Source organism: Nycticebus coucang, chromosome 17, assembly GCF_027406575.1.
Source record: "Nycticebus coucang isolate mNycCou1 chromosome 17, mNycCou1.pri, whole genome shotgun sequence".
Lineage (NCBI taxonomy): Eukaryota > Metazoa > Chordata > Mammalia > Primates > Lorisidae > Nycticebus > Nycticebus coucang.
This window is the reverse complement of record NC_069796.1, coordinates 11927788-11950724: the sequence shown is the minus strand read 5'-3', so window position 1 is coordinate 11950724 and position 22937 is coordinate 11927788. Positions and strand designations below refer to the sequence as shown.

The following is a 22937-nucleotide window of genomic DNA, read 5'->3' as shown; positions in this document are numbered from 1 at the left end:
GATGTGGGGTGGAATTACAAATTTTGTGAGACTTATGATAGTATTTAAATGCAAAGTTGTTTTGTAATTAAAAGTACATGTATATTCATCACCAAATCTTGGTATAACAGGGATGACTTTTTAAGAATTGTGCCCAAATCAAGTAGCTAAGTAGATCCTGGGAAAGTTGTCTGCTTCTGACCTTCACTCTTCCTGAACTGAAGGTGAGGGTCACTTAAGATAAAGGTACTCAAATGTGAAGAGACCCTCACCCCACACAAGCCTGTCAGTGGCCTGATGCACAGAGGCCGGCAGATATGGGCAGAGTATGTTAAAGGTGCACAGAGAAGACGCTGGAGCTTCGGAGTCTGGCATTTCAGGACTGTGTAGAGAGTACAGAAGTGGTGTGGGCTTATATTAAGCTACCGTGTCTTATAGCCCGAAACAAACATCCCAGGGCATGAGCTAGATTTGGCTCATTGATAAACAATAGCAGTCCCCAGATTAACTTGCTCTTCCAAATATGACCAGTCTCTTGAAATGAAGCTCTTTGTCTTTTTTTATGTGAACAACATATAAAATGAATTAGACACTCTTGATTAATTCCAAGTGGTCTTGCTAGAGTTAATATTTTATCTAAAGTAAAGATACAAGCTCAGGAGTTCCAGACCAGCCTGAGGAAGAGTGAGACCTGTCTCTACTAAAATCAGAAATAATTAACCAGGCAGCTGGGCAGGCGCCTGCAGTCCCAGCTACTTGGGAGGCTGCGCCAGGAGGATCGCTTGAGCCCAAGAATTGAGGTTGCTGTGAGCTATGACGTGACAGCACTCTACCCAGAGTGATAGAGTAAGAGTCTGTTTCAAAACAAACAAGAAAAAAAACAAATACAGTAACTGTATTTTGAAGAGCAGCATGCCGCAGCAGAAGGCTGCCTTTAAAGCTCTCAGGAGTAGCTCAGGGCTGCAGGGCGTGCGCCCGCATGTCCTCCTGAGTTGCACCTCACCTACTGCCACATCCAGTTTTCTTGCATCTGACTGTTGATAGTTACGCAGCATGACGTCATTATCTGAATTTTCTTCTCTAGTAGAAAAAATGGTAGAAATAGACACATCCTTTCCAATAATAGACCTCCGCTGTGTACCTCCGAGTGGGCTATGCTGGGAGCCACAAAGGTGCACAATGGTGTGTCCTTCATTTTATTAAGATTTTGAGACTTTATGAAATCTTTAATTTTTAAGTTAATAATTTTATTGTATATATTATAAATATTCTATGAAACGAATCCATAGTAATCCATGTTTATAGATATTTTAGGCAGAAAGCAAATGTTTGGTGCTGTCTAAAAGAGAAAGGATGACCTTAAATGGGTTGATCTTGTAAAGTTGTAGGAAAATGGCCATCAGTGTTTTAATTTGCGAAGTGGGTAGTGGTTAAATAGCAGTTACATGAAGACATAAGCCTATTATTAGGGGGGTGGTTTGTCAGGAGTATGAGCTAATGTAGGAGGGAAGATTCTAGAATGTGATATGCTGATGAGGGGAGGACATCCCTTTCACTTGTCCTCTGAAGAGTCTCTCTCTCTCCCACTCGATCCTTTCCTTAGAAAAGGAAAAAAATAGTGCAAAATGGAAAGTCAGCAAACCCTAAGTAATGCATAATGTAAATGTCTTACCTTTGCAAATTTCAATAACCAACATATAACCTCGGTTTACTGAATTGATTAGTTTTCTTCCCAAATGGTGGTGTGGTAAAATCTCACTAATTTGAGCTAATGAGCAAGATGTTAAAATACAGTATTCTGAAAGTATTACTAAGTGCATATTTAATAACATGAAGAATGCTAATGCTGCCTAATTAGCACTTTTTTAAGATTAGCATATGAATATTATATAAATGGATACCTCACAAGTACTCCTAGGAAGTTAATGCTTTTAAGTGGTTTTTCCCTATGTAGTTTCATTTTCCTAATAAAGCTTTCAAAACCCAGGCTTGTCCAGTTCACATTAGTTATGGAGTAGAGCAGTACAAATAAAGAGAGATTTAGTACCTATCAACAGACTGTAGACAGGCGGGGAACAGCAGCTCCCCATTTTGAGTGTGGTTTCGACTGTATTGCTGACGGAACCTCATACCTGATCTCATCTGCATTGTGTACCCGAGAGTCGTATGACTGTTATGTTAGCAAATTAGTCCTGACGGCTGGACAATTTATTTTGAAAGTCTGGCTATACTGGTGGTTAAGTGCTTGTGACAGAGAGCACACACGTTTTCCCTTAAATTCTTTTGGAAAACTAACTCGTGTTTCAAAATTGTAATTTGGATATTGTATAGTGCTTTCTTTACCAAAGAGAGAAACAAAGTATTCTTGTCTTAGATGGCTACCAAGTCTTCTCCCCAGTGAACATCCCTTTCACTTGTCTTCTGAAGAGTCTCTCTCTTTCCCAGTTGATCCTTACCTTAGAACGACTTTTGAACTGTTACTGTGTAATTTGGACAGCTCTGAAGACAAACTAATTGGTCTCAAAGCTTGCCCTACCACTCATGAGCTATGGGACCTTGGGAGAGCCCATTTTCTAATTAATTGATTAATTTTATTTATTCATTTATTTTTAATTATGATTATTTTTATTTTGAGAGAGAGTCTTTACTCTGTTGCCCTGGGTAGAGTGCCGTGACATCATAGCTGAACAACCTCAAACTCCTGGGCTCAAGAGATAGGTCTTGCCTCAGCCTCCCAAGTAGCTAAGATAGTAGGCACCCACTACACCACCTGGCTAATTTTTCTATTTTTAGTAGAGATGGGGTCTTGCTCCTGCTTAGGTTGGCCTCAAACTTCTGATTGCAGGTGATCTTCCTGCCCTGACCTTCCAGAGTGCTACAATGCTTGGCCAGAAAGCTCATTTTTAAAAAATCTTTAAAAATAGGATAATTTTAGTATCTACTTCATAGTATTATTTTGAGGACTGTGTAAATAAACAGATGTTGAGGTGCTTGGACCAGAACTTGGCACAAAGTAAGTACTTAATAAACACCAGCAGTTAGTACTATCCTGGACTCAGCCACGTGACTCCAACTCTCCGCAGTTGGTGGTGAGTATGCTTTGGATTCAAGGACTCTAACTACGGACACACCCTGCACAAGCAGCTCAAGGAGGACACACCCCTGCACGGCATGTAGGCTTCACTGAACAAGGCTGTGGGCAGCTGGCTGATTTCTCATCAAAACTGCCGCCTCCCAGCATGAGATGCAGGCAGCTGGGGGGAGAGAAGAGCGGACACTGTCACCTGAGCCCACACATCTCACGCCTGCAGGCTTAGCAGCCTCTGCTCTGAGGGGGGAACCCAGACTGCCCGGAGGGTACTTCGCTTACCTTCATCTTGAGCGTGACTTCCAGCACTGTCTGCTCTGGGCTCCCTCTGCTGGTCCATCTAGCTCAGGTGCCAATCTGTGGAAAAACAGCGTTTAACAATTCAGTTTTAAATTTGGGGGAATGTTTGCATAAACAGTGCATTTGAAAACAGATTTTGTACATGCGCGATACAGAGCACAGTGATAGTACTCTTTTTGACATTTGAACTGTAACTTAGGTCGCTTTCAAGTTTGGAATTACAGATTTTTTGTTTGGTTTTAAATGGAGGCTGTCAAGACGAGCTGAGAAATTTCTTCTCAGCCTAGTCATCAGGAACTGATCATGATGTTTTCTTTTCTAGTATGTGGTACGAGGTGTCTCCAAATCTTATTTTAGCGGTCTGAGGAACACTCATGATGTGGGACGTAGTTCACTCTGAATGTCTGAAAAGGTCATAGCTTAGAACACCGGGACCCTGTCATGTGGAGGGCTCAGCACATGTCGGAGAACAGTACCTCAGATGTATCGAGTGATTCATTATTTACTTGGGGTTAAAATTTATTGGTAAAATGTGCCGTGATTTTCCTAAAATTGCATTTTAAATACGTCGTCTGCCGCTTTGCGTTTCCCTTATCACTGGCTCCTTTCGTCTTCCCTTCCCCTCTTTGCTACTAGGATCAAGCAGCATAAACAGGGTAACTGCAAACATGGAAGATGGAGAAAACGAAGGGACAACGAAAATTATTGTACCTTCACCAGTGAAAAGGTCAGTACAGCTAACGGAAGAAACATACGGCTACATGCTGTCCTCAGAATAATTTTTCCTATTGACAAGGTTAAAAATCTTTTTACTTTCATAATACTTTTGATCCATGCATTCCTGTAAATAATCTCTGGGCCCTAGTATACTTTTAAAATGGCAGTGAAATATAAAACATCAGGACCCTCCTCTTTCATTTGAAGAAAATGTTCTTTTTTTTTTTTTTAGTGGCAAGGTGCGCTCACAGATTGTGGTCTGCATTCTCAGCAGCAACGTGAAAAGTCCATGAGATCTTTAAAAGGGCCTGATCTAATGGCCTCACTTAGAGGGCCTTGTGGAACAAAGCAGATGACATTCACGTCTAACGCACTGTGTTCATGACAGTGGTGCGCTGAACTGTGGCCCTGGGAAGAGGGTTTATGGTATTTAGGGGCAGTGAAGCCTCAGAAGCCAGGAACTGCATATGTATGAAGACTTGTCAGGGTCCTCCGCGTCAGTATTCCCAGGGGCATTCCCCAGCGGAAAAACCTTCCTTTAATATATGACATGGATTGTTTCCCTGAAAGCTCAGCCTTGTTCTCTGTTAAGGCACGGTTGCTGTCATTTTTCCCCTCTCTAGTTATCTTCGTGGAACGGCGTCGGCACACAAAGGGGGGCTTTCATAAGCTCCCTTTCTCCATGCAGGCCCCCACCATGTCATGAAGTCCAGGCAGCCAGATATTTGTGACCTGCGGAGACTCCTTACATCACCAGCTCAGTCTTTTATTAGTCAATAATGGTGTCTTCATTCAGCTGGAACGTGGACACTTAGAAAAGTATAGTTTGTAATTTCTCAGCCCAAGATGATTTTAGGATCTGAAGATTCTCAGAGTCGCGGTATTTTACCCAGGGTTTTGCCTGTGTTTTCTTTACATTTACAGCTTCTCCTTTTGGAATGACACATTCTTTACTGGTGCCTACACTTCAGTGTAACATGCTTCCCCCTCGTTGGCCTCGCAGCTGTGCAGGAATAGTCAGCTTCCTCTGTATGTACAGGGTGTGCTTGTGGTATAGCCCAGCTAAGAACAGTAATCGTACGTGAAATTCAGATCCCAAGCCCCTTAGAGTGTCGTGAGGAGTTTCATCCCTTTTGCATCCCTTTCCTGCCAACTGTAATCTTACCTGCAGGCTTTCTGAATTTTCCCACTCAAGCTCCAGGAGAGAGAGAACTCAGGGAGCAAGTGTGATTAACCACCCAGGGTTTCGTTATTTAACTCCCACCTGCTCTCTCCGTTCCTCGTCCACGCCCCTGTGCCTTTTCTCAATCTCCCCTTCTCTTTCTTTTTCTTTGATTTATAAACACAGGTTCTACTGTTGTTTTAGACATCTGCCATATTTATTACTTTTTCCCATTTCAGAAGATAAGCTTTCACCTTGGAAGTTTCATCTTCAGAGGTTTTTAACCTTTATAAAGATATTTTTCATACTCACATATAAAACCTACCTACTATACTATGAGTTACATGCCTTTGTCAGAGATAGAATTTTATAGGTATTTTTTGTTGTTTTGAGACAGAGCCTCACTCTGTTCCTCAGACTAGAGTGCCATGGCATCAGCCTAACTCACAGCAACCTCAAACTCCTGGGCTCAAAGCCATCTTCCTGCCTCAGCCTCCCGAGTAGTTAGGACTACAGGTGCCCATCACAACACCCCAGCTGCTTTTTTCTTTTTTTTTTTTTTGGTTGCAGTTTGGCCGGGGCCAGGTTTGAACCCGCCACCCTCGGTATATGGGGCCGGCGCCCTACCGACTGAGCCACAGGCGCCGCCCTGCTTTTTTCTATTTTTAGTGGAGATGGGGTCTTGTTCTTGCTCAGGCTGGTCTCAAACTTCTGATCTCAAGGGATCCTCCCACCTCGGCCTCCCAGTGGTACTAGGATTACAGGCGTCAGCCACTGAGCCCAGAAAATTTTGTAGGTTCGTGTTAATTCCTACCTGGATGTAGTATGCTGCACATTTATTTTCTTCTTCTGATAGTGTCATTTTTCTTCTCCCCTCTTTGCTGGCTGTTATAAAGAATTCTCCTGTGACCATATTCTAGAACAGTTATGTAAAGGGTTCTGTAGAAAGCCTAGGTTTAAAGTGGGTTAGACATTAAGTGTTCTGTTTTATCCGCAGCATGGTCTCCTGAGGAAATGAGAGGTGACACCCCCTCCCCCACTGCGGAGGACCGAAGGCTTCTGATGTGTCCCTTCCTCCCTGTCTCTTCCTGTGTTTCTAAAACAATTTGCTGGGATTGAATAACACGTTGGTTATATTTACCTTCTTAGGGTAGAAAGGTGATACTAGGGCAGGAAATGGCATTTGAAAGTCATTCCGATTTGGAAGGATGAAACTGAGATATGGCAGAAGCCGGGAAGGTCAGTTTGGGGAGCCTGAACTCCAGAGCCAGAGCCAGAGCCAGGGCAGCAGCCTCCGGAGCCTGGAGCCAGGCTGGCTCTCTTCTCCCTTTCTTAGCTCAAAGCTTCCTGTGCGACAGGTGGACTCTGTTCAGCATTTCTTAACAGTTGATGAACCTGGCTTTTGTTGCCTTAAAGCAGTAAAACTAGAAAGAAAGGAGGGGAGACCCCCAGGAACTTGGTGGAGATGTATTTTCTAGTGAGCCATCGCGTGTTCTTCTTGGAGTCCACAAGCAAATAAACACATTTTAAGACGCGTTAAATAGTTCTCTTTAAGAAATAAGTATGTGAGCTTACTTTCATTTTCTAGTTGATTTATTTTCTCTACTTTTTTTTTTTTTTAATTAAAGCTTTAAGAAAGCAAAAAATGAAAACAGCCCTGATACCCAAAGAAGCAAATCTCATGCTCCGTGGGAAGAAAACGGTCCCCAGAGGTAAAGGAAATTACTGTGTTTACAAAGGAAAATGGTAGAAAAGGGGTTAGCAATTGCAGCTCCTTGAATAAAGGAGGTCAGCTGCTGTGTGCTGGTCACAGCCAGCAGCGGACAAGCAGTCACATTTCTAAATCCTGTGATGGGGTTGGGCTGGGGAATTTCTGAAGTGGAAGCCAACAGTCTGTTTCTTAATGTGAAACTTCTTCCTGGAAAAAACAAAAGGGAAAGCGAATGAATATTAGGAGATTGTCTGAAATGTCATTATAATAGTTTAGTGTAAGATATTATTAATGTATTTCCAAAAACTCTAAATGGCATAGTAATGATAATTCCCCCGTTTCATAGTTTTTGTAAAACTTTTTGGTGAAAACGGTAGCTGATGAACCATGATGTTGGAAGACCTTTACTCCTAAAAATATGGACAGCTTTAGTTTCTTTCTGTTTCTAACCATTCAGCCACTGACAGACCTGCATTACTACTTAGTGGTGCTACTGTGGATCCAAATGCAACTACCTAGGGTTCAAGTTCTAGCTCTGTCACTTCCTACCTACTTGGGCCATTTAATTAATTATTCTGAGTTTTTCCACTAAATGGCTGTACTAATTGCACCTTAGTACTGAAGGTTGATAGGAAGATTAACTGAGATAACGACTCAAGCCTTTGACTCCATCAGTGCTTAGAGTGCAGCGGGCTCGTTGTAAATGTGAATTGTTGCGTTTGTGTGTGACCATTTCTCCCTATTGAGGCGAATCCTTTCCTGCAAAATGAAGACTTCTATGATTTTATGATTTGATTTTGCCAGATCTTGCATTTCTCCTCTCTCATTAAATCTTGTCAGCAAGGAGAACCATGCGCCAGTGGCGCAGGTGCCCTGAGCTGCCGGCTGTGCCACCAGGAACGCCCTCTAGACTGGGTTGGGGTGTTTGCTTCTCCAGGCCCGCTGGAAGCACTTGTTCACCATTCCTCTTTCACTCCAGTGGACTCTACAACTCTCCCAGTGACCGCACGAAGTCCCCAAAGTTCCCCTACACGCGTCGCCGAAACCCTTCCTGTGGAAGTGACAATGACTCTGTACAGCCAATGAGGAGAAGGTGAGCTGACATGGCCCCTTTGATTTTAGCTTTCAGCAGAAGCTTTGGGTCCCGGCATGTTTTCATAACAGATATTCTTGATAATGTCATTATTGTCTTCTCAAAGTAATAAAGAAGCTTATTCTTTTGGGGACAAGATAAACATTGATTTTAAATAGCCAAAAAAGTTCAAGAACTGGGCGGCACCTGTGGCTCAGTGAGTAGGGCGCCGGCCCCATATGCCGAGGGTGGCGGGTTCAAACCCAGCCCCGGCCAAACTGCAACCAAAAAATAGCCGGGCGTTGTGGCGGGCGCCTGTAGTCCCAGCTGCTCGGGAGGCTGAGGCAAGAGAATCGCGTAAGCCCAAGAGTTAGAGGTTGCTGTGAGCCGTGTGACGCCACGGCACTCTACCCGAGGGCGGTACAGTGAGACTCTGTCTCTACAAAAAAAAAAAAAAAAAAGTTCAAGGACAATTTCATGACGTATTGACAGGGATTTGTTTTCTATATTTTAATTAAGACTAATACATTACACATATGCATATGATATAAAATGTGTATTATGTAGTACATATAATATACAGTATAATTAACATGGATTTATATATATTAAATATTCCTTCCTGGGGAGACAGAACCACATTTAAAGTTGAGCCTCCTTAGTTGAGTCTGAGTGCTCTGTCCACCAGACTGGTATTGTTGATAGGTGTGAGTAATACTTATCAAAGGAGAGAAAATCCTCTTGCATTTCAACTAACAGGTCAGAATGTTTGTGGGAATTATATTTGTGTATGAATGCTCAAATTTTGTTAAGATTAGACCTTATCCAGAAGTTTTAGACTCTACAAAGTGGTCCAGGCAATGTGACAGGTGCAGAGAGGAAGACCCAGATGTGGCCTGCCAGTGAAATTCGTTTCACTCCTATATGACAGGGACTGTGTTTTACTTTGGGCACCCATATAATTGGCACTGTGTAAGTGACTCTTACGAGAAGTTCAGGTCATGATGTCACATAACCATCTATACTCTTTTTATATACACCATGGGTTTGGAGTTGGGGCCTTTCTCTCTCCTCCACCATTAGTTCATACTTGCTGGTCCCTTCTGCTTCCGTTAGTTTCCTGTGGTCTTGTCCCCCAGCTTTCTCAAACCAGGTCCCATTTCACCGAAATCCTTTGACGGCTGGGAAGAGAGAGGTCTGTATCTCATGGTGGAATTGAGAAGGGAGGTAGATGAGGACCAATAGTGATTAGATAGAGTAATGGGGTAATGGTTGGCATTTGTTTGGTATTGACCATGTTCCAAGTTCTAAGCAAGTGCTTGCTGTACAGTGTCTCATTTACTCCTGAGATAACCACATGGGAACAGACATTGGTCTCGCTCTGTCACGAGGCATTTCCAGCAGAGAGGGACTAAGCAGAGAATTGGTGCACAGGCGCGAGTGGATCGAAGGCACAGAGTGGTGGTCCCCAGAGGTCTGGCCTCTGTTCTGCTCCTGGAGGAATACAAGGAGAGAAGGGGATGCCACCCGGAGGCCAGAAGCCGCCTCCACCTGTGGGTGGCTCTCCTGAGCCTGTGCCTCCTGCGAACGCGGCTGTCGGTCCCACCACAGTCGCTGAGCAGGAATCACTCCTGCTGCCACCGTGGGAGGTACCAACACTGTAGTTAATGCTGCGGAGCCCCCCTGCCTCAGGAGTGTTCATGTTGACGGAAGCTACCAGAAGCAGAATCACTCGTCCTGTTCTCCTGCCTTCAAATCTTACTGGAGTGGCTCTGTAACTGAACCCCGCTGGCAAGGGAGTCCAGGAAAGTATGATTTTTAGCTTTTCAATCTCAGCAGCAAAGGAGAGATTATAGACGAGTTGGTAGGAGCTGAGTACCAATGAAAATACCTGACCCAAAGCATCTTCACACTTCGGGTGGCGCCTGTGGCTCAGTCGGTAAGGCGCCGGCCCCATATACCGAGGGTGGCGGGTTCAAACCCGGCCCCGGCTGAACTGCAACCAAAAAAAAAAAATAGCTGGGCGTTGTGGCGGGTGCCTGTAGTCCCAGCTACTCGGGAGGCTGAGGCCCAGGAGTTGGAGGTTGCTGTGAGCTGTGTGATGCCATGGCACTCTACCGAGGGCCATAAAGTGAGACTCTGTCTCTACAAAAAAATAAAAGCATCTTCACACTTCTACAGATGAGAAAACTGAGGCTCAGGGAGATGACAGTGGCTTGTCTTCTGTGGCACATCTAGAATTTGAATCCTGGTCTATACCTTGGAAAAAGGTGGAGATAATGACCCACACTTAAATAAGGCTCTCCCCCAGCCCTTACTGAGCTTTCTCCTTGAGAACACCAAGGGTTGCTTCAACTCGAATGATACTTAGAAGTAGTTTCCAGTGGCACTGCTTTGGTATAAAGTGCGTTTGTGTGTGTATGTGTGCTGAGGGGATGTGGGTGTGGGAACGACTAGACACATCAAGAACTTCACATGTATTATTGTTAGATTTTTATAGTTTGTCATCCTTAATTACTAGTGAGGCTTGTCAGCACTCCCTGAGTAATTGCATGTGTTGAGCAGATAGTTATTTTTATTGTAATACATTTGAAAATGAACTTAAGAAGTTTTGCTGAAATATACCAAAATTAACATTATTTTAATTCAAACTAATTGCTTAAAATAGTTCAGAGCATATACATTTGCAAATTCAGACTTCTATATGGAGATACATTTTCTGCTGGCTTTCTGTGAAACACAGAAGTTATTGTGGATGGGGGATACAGGATCCTTTCACTGGCATAGTCCAGGAAAGGGCTATTTTAGTTTGTTGGGAAGAGGATCTTTTTGCCTGAGTAGCCATTGAGCCTTCTGTCTGGTGCCATGTGTCACTTAGAGGTCTCGTAATGGGCATGTGTGTTTTCAGGTGATCAGCCATTATTGCGTGTTGGCATAGAAGAGCTAAGGCACATTCCTCTCATTTTCTTGTGACAATAAATGCCCTATAAATGTCCCTGTCCTTGTCAGTCTTGTTTTATCTTCACACACATTTATCTTGCCTCTGGGCACAAATCCCTGCATTGCTGGATTAACTCTGGCATTTAACTGAGCTTTGTCATCAGCATGGAAAAATCTCAAGGCTTTAGATATAATAGGAAATTCTGTTTGGCTTTTGATGCCAACATAACATGTTTTACAATAGAGATATCAAAATTTTCTGTTTTGTCAGTTGTATACAAGCTCTTGAATTCTGTTTGAGTCTAGAACAGTGATCCTTAACCTTTTTGGGGTAACAGTACACTCTGAGAATCAGATAAAATGTTGGATTTATTCCCTGGGGGGAAAGGCACATATTTAAATATACATAAACATAATTCATATAATTTTCAAGGCTTATAGAGACCATGAAGTCTATCTGTTTAAACATTTCTAGAAAAGGAAAGCATGTTTTCTGGTGGTTCAACATATTTTCATTCCCCAGCTTCCTTCCATCTTTATACTCAAAAATGTTTGAGGATCTACTGTATGCCGGGCAGTGTGCTCAACAACAGTAAACAGAGTCCCTATCCTTTGGACATTTACAGACCTTTAGGGGAGAAACATATGAATTACATAAATACAAGTGCAGTTATCTCTTTGGTATGTTATATGAAGGAGAATTATGTGGTGCTTGGGGGAACCAGTAAGTAAACCTTTTCATTGAAACCTAGCATATGTACAGGAGAGAATACGTCATAAGTGTAACTGCTTGATAGATGTTTACAAGCCAAACACCTGTGTAACCAGCACTATTAGGGGTGGTTTGCCAAGGGCTGAACCAAGGAGATCAGGGAAGGGTTTGCTGAGGCTGGACATGAAAGCTGGGATCTGAGATAAAGACATGACCATGTTTGTGCAAGGCTTTCGTGTAAGGCTACTCTGTCCTTGGAGAAATGATGGAAGAGGGTAATAATGGAAATGGTGACCCTAGGGAACAGGTTACTTTGTGAGTCCCAGTCATAGAGAATGGGGGCTTGGACCAAGGTTGTGATGTGGAGATGGGAGGAAGTTGGTAGTTCCTAGAGCCAGTAGGAGGTAAACTTGGTAGGTCTGGGCGGGAGGGGGAGTATGATGGGTGGGCCAGAATGAAAGCCAGGCTTGTGCGGTTTTATGAGTTCAGGTGCCATGCACAGAAATAGAATCACCAGAAATTACAGGCTTGACAGGCATAGCTGTGTGAGTGTAGTTTCTGATATGCTGAATTTATGGTACTTCTGAGATGTCTAAATGAAGGATTCACATGAGCTGTTGGATATAAGTCAGGATCTAGATTAGCTGCCTGGACTAAAATATAAAGTTCTTAAAGATATTGCCTGAAATATGGAGTAGAGATGAAATTGTGTAGGTAGAGAGCATAGATAGAATGCAAAGAAAAGGTCCGTGCTAGGGAAACGCCAACATGCCGGGGCTTTGTTGAAGAGGATTAGCTGGGAACGGAGACAGAGAAATTATGGCCATAGGAAAGATCAAGAGAGAAAAAAATCTCGGCTTACCAAATTTCTCGTTTCTTTATTCATTCCCAGAATACTAGAGGCAGGTTGGGCAGTGCCTGTGGCTCAAAGGAGTAGGGCGCTGGCCCCATGTACCAGAAATGGTGGGTTCAAACCCAGCCCCAGCCAAAACACTGCAAAAATAAATAAATAAATAAAATACTAGAGGCAGGTTTACATCCCCCAGGCTTGAGATTAGAGAATCTCACTCTAAAAAATGGACAAATGCAGAGATGAGACCTACAGATCAGATCGTTCCGTGACATGGTTGAGATCACCCCATATTATAGTCAGGCCATCAATTAACACGCTCTTCATTATCCAGAGGGCCCCGGACCTTTTAGTGCCTAAAGCTTGACTAGGAAGAGACAACCTTGATGATCTGCATTGAGGATTGCTTCTATCGTGAAAGACAGAGACTGAAACAGATGGGATATGAGTTGAGTAGGTGAACTGGTAGGAAACAGAGACAAAATAAGAAATAAAAATTTATAAAACTGGCTCAGTGCCTGTAGCATAGGGTTACGGTGCCAGCCACATACACTGAGGGTGGTGGATTTGAACCTGGCCTGGGCCAGCTAAACAACTGCAACAAAAAAAATAGCTGGGTGTTGTGGCGAGCACCTGTAGTCCCAGCTACTTGGGAGGCTGAGGCAAGAGAATCGCTTAAGTCCAAGAATTGGAGGTTGCTGTGAGCTGTGACACCACGGCACTCTACTGAGGGTGACATAGTGAGACTCTGTCAAAAAAAAAAAATTATGAAACTAATTATCTTCATAAAATGAAAAACATATCAATGAATTACCATAAAAGGGTAAGAATCAATGAATATTTGTTCTTAGAGTTAAAATGAGTGTGGCAGAATTTAATCAACAGAAGGTTTTAAAGGTAAAATTAAAGAAATCTTCTCCAAAATAGAACCAAAAAAGCCAGAATAAATATATGAAAATAAGAATAATAAAATTATCAAACCTAGATATCATTCAACTGATGATATTTCTAATAAAGAACAGAGAAAATTTAGGGGATGGAACTATCAAAGAAATAGTACACACCCGAAGCAGTGGCTTAAGCCTATAATCCCGGCATTTTGGGAGGTGGAAGGATCACTTGAGGCCAGTGTGGGCAACATAGCAAGACCTCGTCTCTACAAAAAAATTAAAAACAGATTTAGTCAGGTGTGATGGCAGTGCCTATAGTGCTAGCTTACTCAGGAAGCTGAGGCAGGAGGTGTGCTGAGCCCAAGAGTTCTAAGCTATAGTAAGCTACGAGCAGGCAACTGTACCCTACATTTCTGCCTGGGCGACAGAGCAAGATCCCGTCTCTTTAAAAAACAGAAGCATCCGGGCGGCACCTGTGGCTCAGTGGGTAAGGCGCTGGCCCCATATACCAAGGGTGGTGGGTTTGAACCTGGCCCCAACCAGCTAAAACAGCAGTGGCAATTACAACAAAAAAATAGCTGGGCGTTGTGGTGGATGCCTGTAGTCCCAGCTACTTGGGAGGCTGAGGCAAGAGAATCCCTTAAGCCCAAGAATTGGAGGTTGCTGTGAGCTGTGACGCCATGGCATTCTACTGAGGGCAACATAGTGAGACTCCGTCTCAAAAAAAAAAAAAAAAAAAAAAAAAAATAAATAAAAATAAAAAATAAAAAAGACTCCACCAAGCATTTGACATAATAGATTGAAAAAAGTAAAAATTAGATCCATACTAAGATTCATTATCATTAAACTTCAAAACATTATAGAGTAAGAGAGAATTTTATTTTATTTTTCTGAGACAGAGCCTCAAGCTGTCACCTTGGGTAGAGGCTGTGGCATCACAGCTCACAGCAACCTCCAACTCCTAGGCTTAAGCGATTCTCTTGCCTCAGCCTCCTAAGTAGCTGGGACTACAGGCGCCCGTCACAACACCTGGCTATTTTTTGGTTGTAGTTGTCATTGTTGTTTGGCGGGCCCCGGGCTGGATTCGAACCCGCCAGCTCTGGTATATGTGGCTGGCGCCTTAGCTGCTTGAGCTACAGGTGTTGAGTCAAGAGAATTTTAAAGGCTTGAGGTGGGGAGGGGTGTATGAGAAACGTTCTGTTACAAATGGTGATGAATCAGAAAAACACTGAGCTGCTTAATAGTAATATCAGACAAGCATTGCCTTCAAAATTCTGGAAAGTTATTTTCAATTTATCATAGGGTTCTATGCCCAGATAAACCATACTTATATACGTAGAATAAAAACATTTTCTGAAATTTTAGGTGTCAAAACAATGTATCTGCCATGTGCATTTTCTCTGTTAGCAACTGAAGGATGCAAACAACACAAATCCAAGCGCCATCAGACCTGGAAATGTGGGCCCATCATACAAGGAAGCAAAAGGAATCCCCTGGGTCCTGGTGAAGGGAGGTTATCAAAAGTACATCTGTGCAGTAGTCCTGGTCAGCGGGAGGTCTGGATATGAGCAGGAGGGCAGAGGGCTCTGGGAGGTTTGAATGGAACTTGCCGATTACCTGAGGACCTGCGTCAGGAGGAGTGTTGCCAGCTCTCTTAGAGAGGACAGGTGAAGAATTCAAGATAAGCGAAAGAATACTAAGCAGGTAATCTATGTATGGATAAAACTAGGCAATCATCCTCTCTCAGAAAGTCTAAAACCTATAAAAGAAGGGAATTGTATTCCTAGATGACTAGTTAGATCATCTGTGAACAATATTTGTATAACTGCATTTATGCTAAATAGTTACGTAAAAATTTGATAGAAGGGACAGGGACCACGTATTGGGGTTATTCAAGGTCTGCATCTTGTGGGAAGTGGGAGAACGTAAGCCGCCATGGTGGCATTATAGAGCCACGTCCACCCCCATCAGTGGGAGGGTGCTAGGTGACCGATGGTGGGTAAATGGAGCATGGGCATAGATGCCTCTCTCCAGAAGGCTTTGAAGGAGAGGGGGCGGGGGCTGGACAGAAATTGAGTAGGGATGTGCTGTCAGAGCAGGTCTGATTGTTTAAGTGGGAGAGACTTGAAAATGTTAATAGCCTGTGAAAACAGTTTTCCAGAAGGGCACTGTTGAATATATGAGAGACGGGTAGTGGGCGAAAAAAGTCTTTGAGAAGATCTGAAGGGACGGGACCCATGTTTCACCCGCAAAGAGACTGACCTTTGTTGTAAGGATCCATTTCTAAATAACAGAAAGGGAGGTGTTGGTAAGTTTTTATTTCTGGTAGCAGGAAGATGGAAGAGATCCATCTGATGGCTGCTCTTTCCTTTGGAAGGAGAAAACAAAGACATGTGCTGAAACAGAGGTGCCAGGGGTCAGAGGGTTGCAAAGTGAAGAGCTCGAAACTGCTTTGTGCTTAGGTCAGAAGAGGGTGGTAGGGTTGCTGACTCGTATTGTGGTCCCATTTGAGGTTTATGAATTTGGATTTGCAGTGTAACTAATACCCCTCTTGCATGTGACACTTTCCGTCCCTGCTCAGCCAGCTGTGGAGGGCTAGCTCTGAAAGCCTGCATGGCCAGATTCCCCCATGCAGTGGGGTTTGCCAAAAAGTTGGAATGGAAGGCAGAGGTGGGGAAGGGTTGTGTATTGGCAAGCATGTTATGGAGATGATGGTCTTGGAAATTCAACCCAGGTAAAGAGGATGAGAGGTGAAGAGCTGGGAGGAAGTAGCAAGGTCAGGTGTCAGTCCTGTTGGGGTCAGAGGAAGACAGAACGGAAATAGTTGATGAAGTAATGACAATAACAGCTTACTTTTACTGAGTGCTAACAATGGCTCACATTCTACTCTATGCATTTCAAATGTGTTAATTCATTTTATCCTTTAAAAGAAGTTCTATTAAGACTGAGGTACTGAAACAAGAAGTAACTTGTTTAAATCACACAAATAAATCATCAGTGGGGGAGAGGAGGTTCACATTCAGGGCATCTGGCCCCAGGGCCCACACTTTTAACCAGGACACCCCAGTGAGGCCGTGTGGGGGTAAACGGGAAGGAGAGATTATGGGAAGGTTTGGAGGTTACAGGTAATCAAGTCTAAAGTGTGACCGCAGGAGCAGGGGACTTCGGGGCTAGGATGTTGGAAATCAGATTATGGCAGAATGGGCTTCTGGATTGCAGACCTGAAGCTACAGGCTAACTCATTGGATGAATGGAATTCGTTGGGCAGTTCCCACTAGGCTGAGGCCAGGTGATGGTTCTGGGACCTATTGTAGGGTTGGGCATACACTATGACTTAAATATAAAACAGATATAAAACAGATATGGATGAACTGAAGTTAAACTTGTTTGGGTGTGCTTTTGTTAGCCTGCTGGTAATTTTTTGTTTTCTTTAATGTCTTCGTTTATTTGTTTTCCATAGGAAAGCCCATAACAGTGGTGAAGACTCGGATCTAAAGCAAAGAAGGAGGTAAAAAACAAAACTCGGAGAGTGAGAAGGAGGAAGGTTCAGCAGATTAGCAATACTCAGAGTGGTCAGAGTTGAGGCAAGAGTGGAGGAATTTTGTTTTTTCTTTCAAAAACCAATTTGACTTCAACTGATTGTTAGCCTTCCATTCTGTGGCATCCTTAGACATTTCTCTTTTTTCTGCTCCTGTGTCTCAGAGGAGCTGTTTCACTAACCTATTACTATATTATAAACCCTCTAAATCTTGATGGCTTAAAGCAACAACACCCATATTTATCTAGTATAATTCTGTCAGTTGAGCAGGAAGGTTTTTAGCTAGTCTCGTTCGGGGTCTTATGAGGCTGTGGTTAAATGGTAGCTGGATGGTGTTATCCAAGGCACCTTGATCGTGATGGCCTCCTGGCAGATTGGCTGGAGGCTTGGGACGTCTCTGTAGGGTCTCTCCATGTGGCTAGCCTAGGTTGCTTTAGATGGTGCCAGGAGCTGGCAGTCTATTAAAGAGTAATGCCAAAATTGGCAAAATAACACTTCCGCCTCATTCTTTTGGTAAATTAAATCACAGGACTATTGTAAATTCAAGCGCTCGGGAAATAAACTCTGCCTCTCTCAATGGGGTGGGGTGTGTGACAAGATTTTGTTTTCATTTAGTCCACCAGGTGCTTATAGCTTTGCCTTGTCAGAGTTCTGCTGGAAGTAATTGATTTTGTGGTCCTTTCTGGGAACATGATGACATTTGCCTTAATCTGTTTTCATATTTCCCCTGCCTCACTGTTTTCCTGAGCTGTAGACTCATTCAGATGTCTGAGTTCAGAAACAATGTCTGGCTAAGGGTTAATACAGCTTTTTGTGTTTGGTTAAGTAATTTTGCTACAAAATTAATTTCAAAGAACCAATTTGAACATTTCTGAAATTTTTTATTTGTCATAAACATGTTTTTTTCCTTCTGCTTTTATCATTTTGCCTTCAGGTCGCGTTCACGCTGTAACACAAGCAGTGGTAGTGAATCGGAAAATTCTAATAGAGAACACCGGAAGAAGAGGAACAGGTAATATTTGAACATCATAATTAACTGGTGCTCTGAATTCAGAGGCTGTCACTGGTGGTTAGACGCTGTGTATGCTGTATGTTGCTTGGCCAGATTTTCTAGTCTGTGTTTAAGAAGGAATCTGGCACTTTTCAAGCACTAAGTTCAGGAAACCTCAGATCTTGGGACTGAGTTTTCAATTTTTACAATAAGACGATTAAACAACTTGACAGTGAGGTTTCTTCTTTAAAAAAAAAATGATGGTTCCATAGTTAGCTATAATATGTAGTGAATTTTTCCAAGGCTGGTAAGAAAGCATACCATTTGTAGAGAGATTTCTCCCTGAACTTTCAACATGGCCTTCTTGTATTTTATCCAACCCCACATGAGAGACTCATTATTTCGTAGACTCCATAGTTTCAGGTTCTTGCAAATTTGTTTATATTCGTGCCAGGCACCCACAGATGAGTAAATGTGGTTAGTTCATAATTGTAAGGCACATTTTTAAGAGCTTATTAAAAACATCATTTAACATGTAATCGGTATTATCAGTGGCTTAATTTATTAATTTCTTCTCCCTAGTTCAAAAATGGTTATCTGCAAAGAACAAGTACATGTGATTAATGCAAAGAGGACTAGGTTGGGAGTTAGACTTGGTTGCCAGTTTCTAATCCAGTGGTTTCTCAACTTGGGGGTTTTTGTCATCCCTGTCTCCTTCCTTCCTGAGACATCTGTCACTGGGGACATTTTTTACTATTATGATTGGGTGAGTCGTGGGGTTGCAACAGGCCAGGCATACTGTTAAACATCTTACAATGCACAGGATATCTCCTGACAACAAAGAAGTGTCAAGTACAACAACACATCAGTGGTGCCACTGTTGGGAAGGCTTTTCTCACCTAATGTTGAAGTCTGGCCTGGTTGCTTTACTTTTCTGGGTCATCTTTTTCTTTTCTGTAAAATGAGGAAGTTGGATTAGTGCTTGGAGCAAATTGAATCAGCCACCCTCTTTTACTCCAAAGACTGTGTAATAATAGCTTAGCATTGTAAGAGTGGACCATTTTCTTAGGAAAGCTTTCCAAGTGGAGCCTTCTTATGGGCTAGAATCACACCAGACAGATGTGGGATCTCAATGTGTTATGACACCTCTCTTGAGGAAATGATTTCAGTTTCTCTTTCAGTAAAAACCCAAGTGTAGGAGGTTGCTTTCCCTTAGGTACCCTGTTCTTCTCTAAAATTCAGTATTTTTGCACAAACAACACAAAGCAAGAAAATCTGCTTTTTTTTTTTTTAATATTTAAAACTTATTGATCAAACCGGATCTTAACAAATCTATTTCTAGTTTGCTTGGTGTGCTCACAGATGCAACTGTTCTCAACTGTTCAGGAGGTGGCCCATTGAAAAACAGTATCTTTTGGGGTCAAAAATATTCAGTGACATTTGTTGTCAAAATGAAATACTAATGGTCACTTCATTCTGGTCAAGGGAACAATACAATCAGAAGACATTATAGTTCTAAATATTTATGTACCCAACTTAAATGCCCCTAGATTCTTGAAGCAGACTTTAATTGGTCTGAGCAATATGGTATCCCATAACACTAATAGCTTGAGACCTTAACATCCCTCTGGCAGAACTGGACAGATCCTCTAAACAAAAACTAAAGAAAGATACAAGGGACTTAAATGTGACCGTAGAACAAATGGGCTTAATAGACATATACAGAACACACCATCCCAAAGCTAAGGAATGTATGTTCTTCTCATTAATCCATGGAACATACTCCAAAATAGATCATATTCTAGGACACAAAACAAAATCAAAAGAATTGAATTATACCTTGTGGGCGGTGCTCATAGCTCAGTGGGTAGATTGCTGGCCAAGTACACGGAGGCTGGTGGGTTTGAACCCAGCCCAGGCCAGGTAAACAACGATATCTGCAATGAAAAAATAGCCAGGCATTGTGACAAGTGTCTAGTCCCAGCTACTTGGGAGGCTGAGGTAAGAGAATCACTTAAGGCTGAGAGTTTGAGGTTGCTGTGAGCTGTGATGCCACAGCACTCTACCAAGGGTGATGTAATAAGACTCTGTCTCGGAAAAAAAAGAAAGAAAGAAATTATACCTTGTATCTTCTCAGACCACAAGGCAATTAAGGTAGAACTCAACTCCAACAAACATTTTCATCCCCACACAAAGGCATGGAAACTGAACACCCTTATGCTGAATGACAGTTGGGTTAAGAAAGAGATAAAAGGGGAAATCATTAGCTTCCTTGAGCATAACAACAATGCAGACACAAACCACCAAAACCTGTGGGACACTGCAAAAGCAGTCCTAAGAGGGAAATTTATTGTATTAGATGCCTACATCTGAAAAACAGAAAGAGAGCACATCAACAACCTAATGAATCATCTTAAAAAAATGAAAAAGGAGGAGCCATCTTATCCCAAAACTAGCAGAGAAAAAGAAATAACCAACATTAAACCAGAAATAAATGAAATTGAAAACAAAAGAATCACTCAGAATATTAATGAAACAAAAAGTTGGTTCTTCAAAAAGATAAACAAAACAGGTAAACCTTTGGCCAGATTAACTAGAAACAGAAAAGTAAAATCTTTAATAACCTCAATCAGAAATGAAAAAGGGGAAATAACAACTGATAAGCACAGAGATACAAGAGATTATTTCTGATTACTTACAAACAACTCTATGCTCAGAAATTTGACAATGTAGAGGAAATGAACCTTCTCTAAGGAAGACAGATGTAGGCTAACATGTGAAAACATGCTCATCATCCCTAATCATTAGAGAAATGTAAATCAAAACCACTCTGAGATATCACCTATCCCCAGTGAGAATAGCCCACATCATAAAGTCTCAAAGTTGCAGTGTGGTATGGATGCAGAGAGAAGAGAACAGTTTTACACTGTTGGTGGGACTGCAAACTAATACAACCTCTTTGGAAAGAAGTATGGAGAACCTTCAAAGAACTCAAATTAGATCTCCCTTTTGACCCCACAATTCCACTACGAGGCATCTGCCCAAAAGAAAAAAAAATCATTTTATCATATCATTTTTCTCTAGATTATTTATCACAGCTCAATTTATAATTGTCAAGATGTGGAAACAACCTAAATATCCATCAACATAGGAATGGATTAACAAACTGTAGGATATGTATGCCATGGAATATTATTCAGCCATAAAAAGATGGAGACTTTACATCTTTTGTATTTACCTGAATGGAGTTGAAGCACATTCTTCATAAAGTATCACAACAATGGAAAGCAAATATCCAATGTACTCAATACTAATATGAAGCCAGTAGATGATCTAATACATGCCCACATAAGAAACTCAATTCAATTCAAGTTGGGGCAGAAGAGAGAGGGTAACAGGAGAGATTGGTGTGTTCCCACTTGTTGGGCGCAATGTAAGGGGTTTATGCCACACCTTTGGGGTGTGGGACACAACTGCAAGATAGACTGTACTTAACAAATGCAAATATTGTGATCTGGTTGTACCCTCACATTAACCCCAAATAATGAGTGAATAAATGAATGAAAATTTTTAAAAAAGGACAGTTAATCTGGCAGCACTGTGCAAGGTGGATTGGAGCCTAGAGAGCCTGGAGGTTCAGAAACCTGCTCAGAAGCAATTGGAACTATAATTCTGGCAGGAGATAATGAGGTTGGTGCTGTGGGAATGGAAAGGAAGAACCAGATTAGGGAGGTGTTTTTGAGAGGTAATGAGCAAGGATTTGGTAACCAATCTGATGAGGAATATGAGGGAGAAATAGGACTTCACAGATAATATCCAGGTTTAGAGAAGCACTTCTTCCAGGTATGAGGGGAAGGGTAACAGAATCCTCTGGGGATCTTAAATTGCACACACTTCCTCTTTTTCTGCACCTTCCACACCTTTCTCCTTCTCCATCAGTCCCCTGAGGAGACCAGTGGGCACCTTCTGGGTGGCAGGGTTGTGCAGCTTTTCCAGGTGATTCCTCCATTTGGAAGCTGCTAGTTTGGTTTGTCTGTGCCTGTGAGAGTCATTGCACCAAGGTAGGCTGGTGAGATCAGGAGGGAAGGCGGAAAGGGGATGGGCTGTCATAGAAAGGACAGAGCCCTGGCTGACAGCAGGACCTGGGGTACCTTGGAGGCTGTGAAAATGTGAGTTAAGAGGTAGGCTGTGGGTATAAATTTGAAAGGCCACCCTGTTGTGGTCAGATGAGACTATTGAGAAAAGAGAAAAAAGATCCATTTAGCAGTCACATGTAGATGAAGGGTGAGGACAGCAGGTGGCAGAGATGGGAGGGGAACTGCTCTACCTCAAGGCCAAGGCATGAAGCAAACACATAAAAGAGAAAAAAATGAACACTAGCCAAATTTGCCATCAAATCCTTAAATTCCTCATTATGCTCTGCTGGCACCTTGTAGGTCTTTTCTCCCTTAAGCGTTTCTTCCTCCTCCTCATGGGCAGATTTTTTGATTGGCTTTCTTTGTACTGCGTAGGAAATACGTTCTTTTAGAATGCTAATGTGCTTTGTAAGGCGAGTCCTAAAAAATAGCTTTCAAAACACACTGACACATTTCATGTGAAGGATCCCACAGGGCTTCACAGTTGCTCCTCTTGCCTGTAGAAATATTGCCCCAAGGGAATGTAAGTTGCCTATAGCATATGAAGTCTAGATTCTGGCTCTCAAGAGCACAGCAACAGGTTGGCAGAGGGAGAAATATGTATGTGAGTTCTGATCCCCACTCCTGCGAATTCTGGTGCAGCAGGTGGTGGCTTGCAGGGAAAGAGAAAGTTGGTGCAAAGGCGTGGAGCTGCCTCTGGATGCTGCTTCCCCACCATGCTGGACTGCTTGCCCCCCAATCCCACTATTGGCCTTCTCAATTTTGCTAGAACCTACTCATTGCACATTGAGGTATGCGAGTATGAGTAAACTGCAGTCCTGCTATGGTCCCCATATGTCATACGTCTGTGC

At 42.5% G+C, this 22937-nt stretch overlaps 1 protein-coding gene across 5 annotated transcripts in view; it reads left to right on the top strand.

Annotated features, from left to right (window-relative positions):
- EPB41L4A (erythrocyte membrane protein band 4.1 like 4A) overlaps positions 1–22937 on the top strand; it is a 238070-nt gene that overhangs the window by 161297 nt on the left and 53836 nt on the right. For all 5 annotated transcript variants that reach the window (XR_008375291.1, XM_053567384.1, XM_053567382.1 and 2 more), the window contains exons 13-17: positions 4004–4094; positions 6875–6958; positions 7937–8050; positions 16882–16929; positions 17894–17971. Coding sequence is in view for 4 of the 5 variants with exons in the window: in XM_053567384.1 (XP_053423359.1) it covers positions 4004–4094; positions 6875–6958; positions 7937–8050; positions 16882–16929; positions 17894–17971 (415 nt within the window). In the remaining variant the exon portion in view is untranslated. The remainder of the gene's footprint in view (positions 1–4003; positions 4095–6874; positions 6959–7936; positions 8051–16881; positions 16930–17893; positions 17972–22937) is intronic.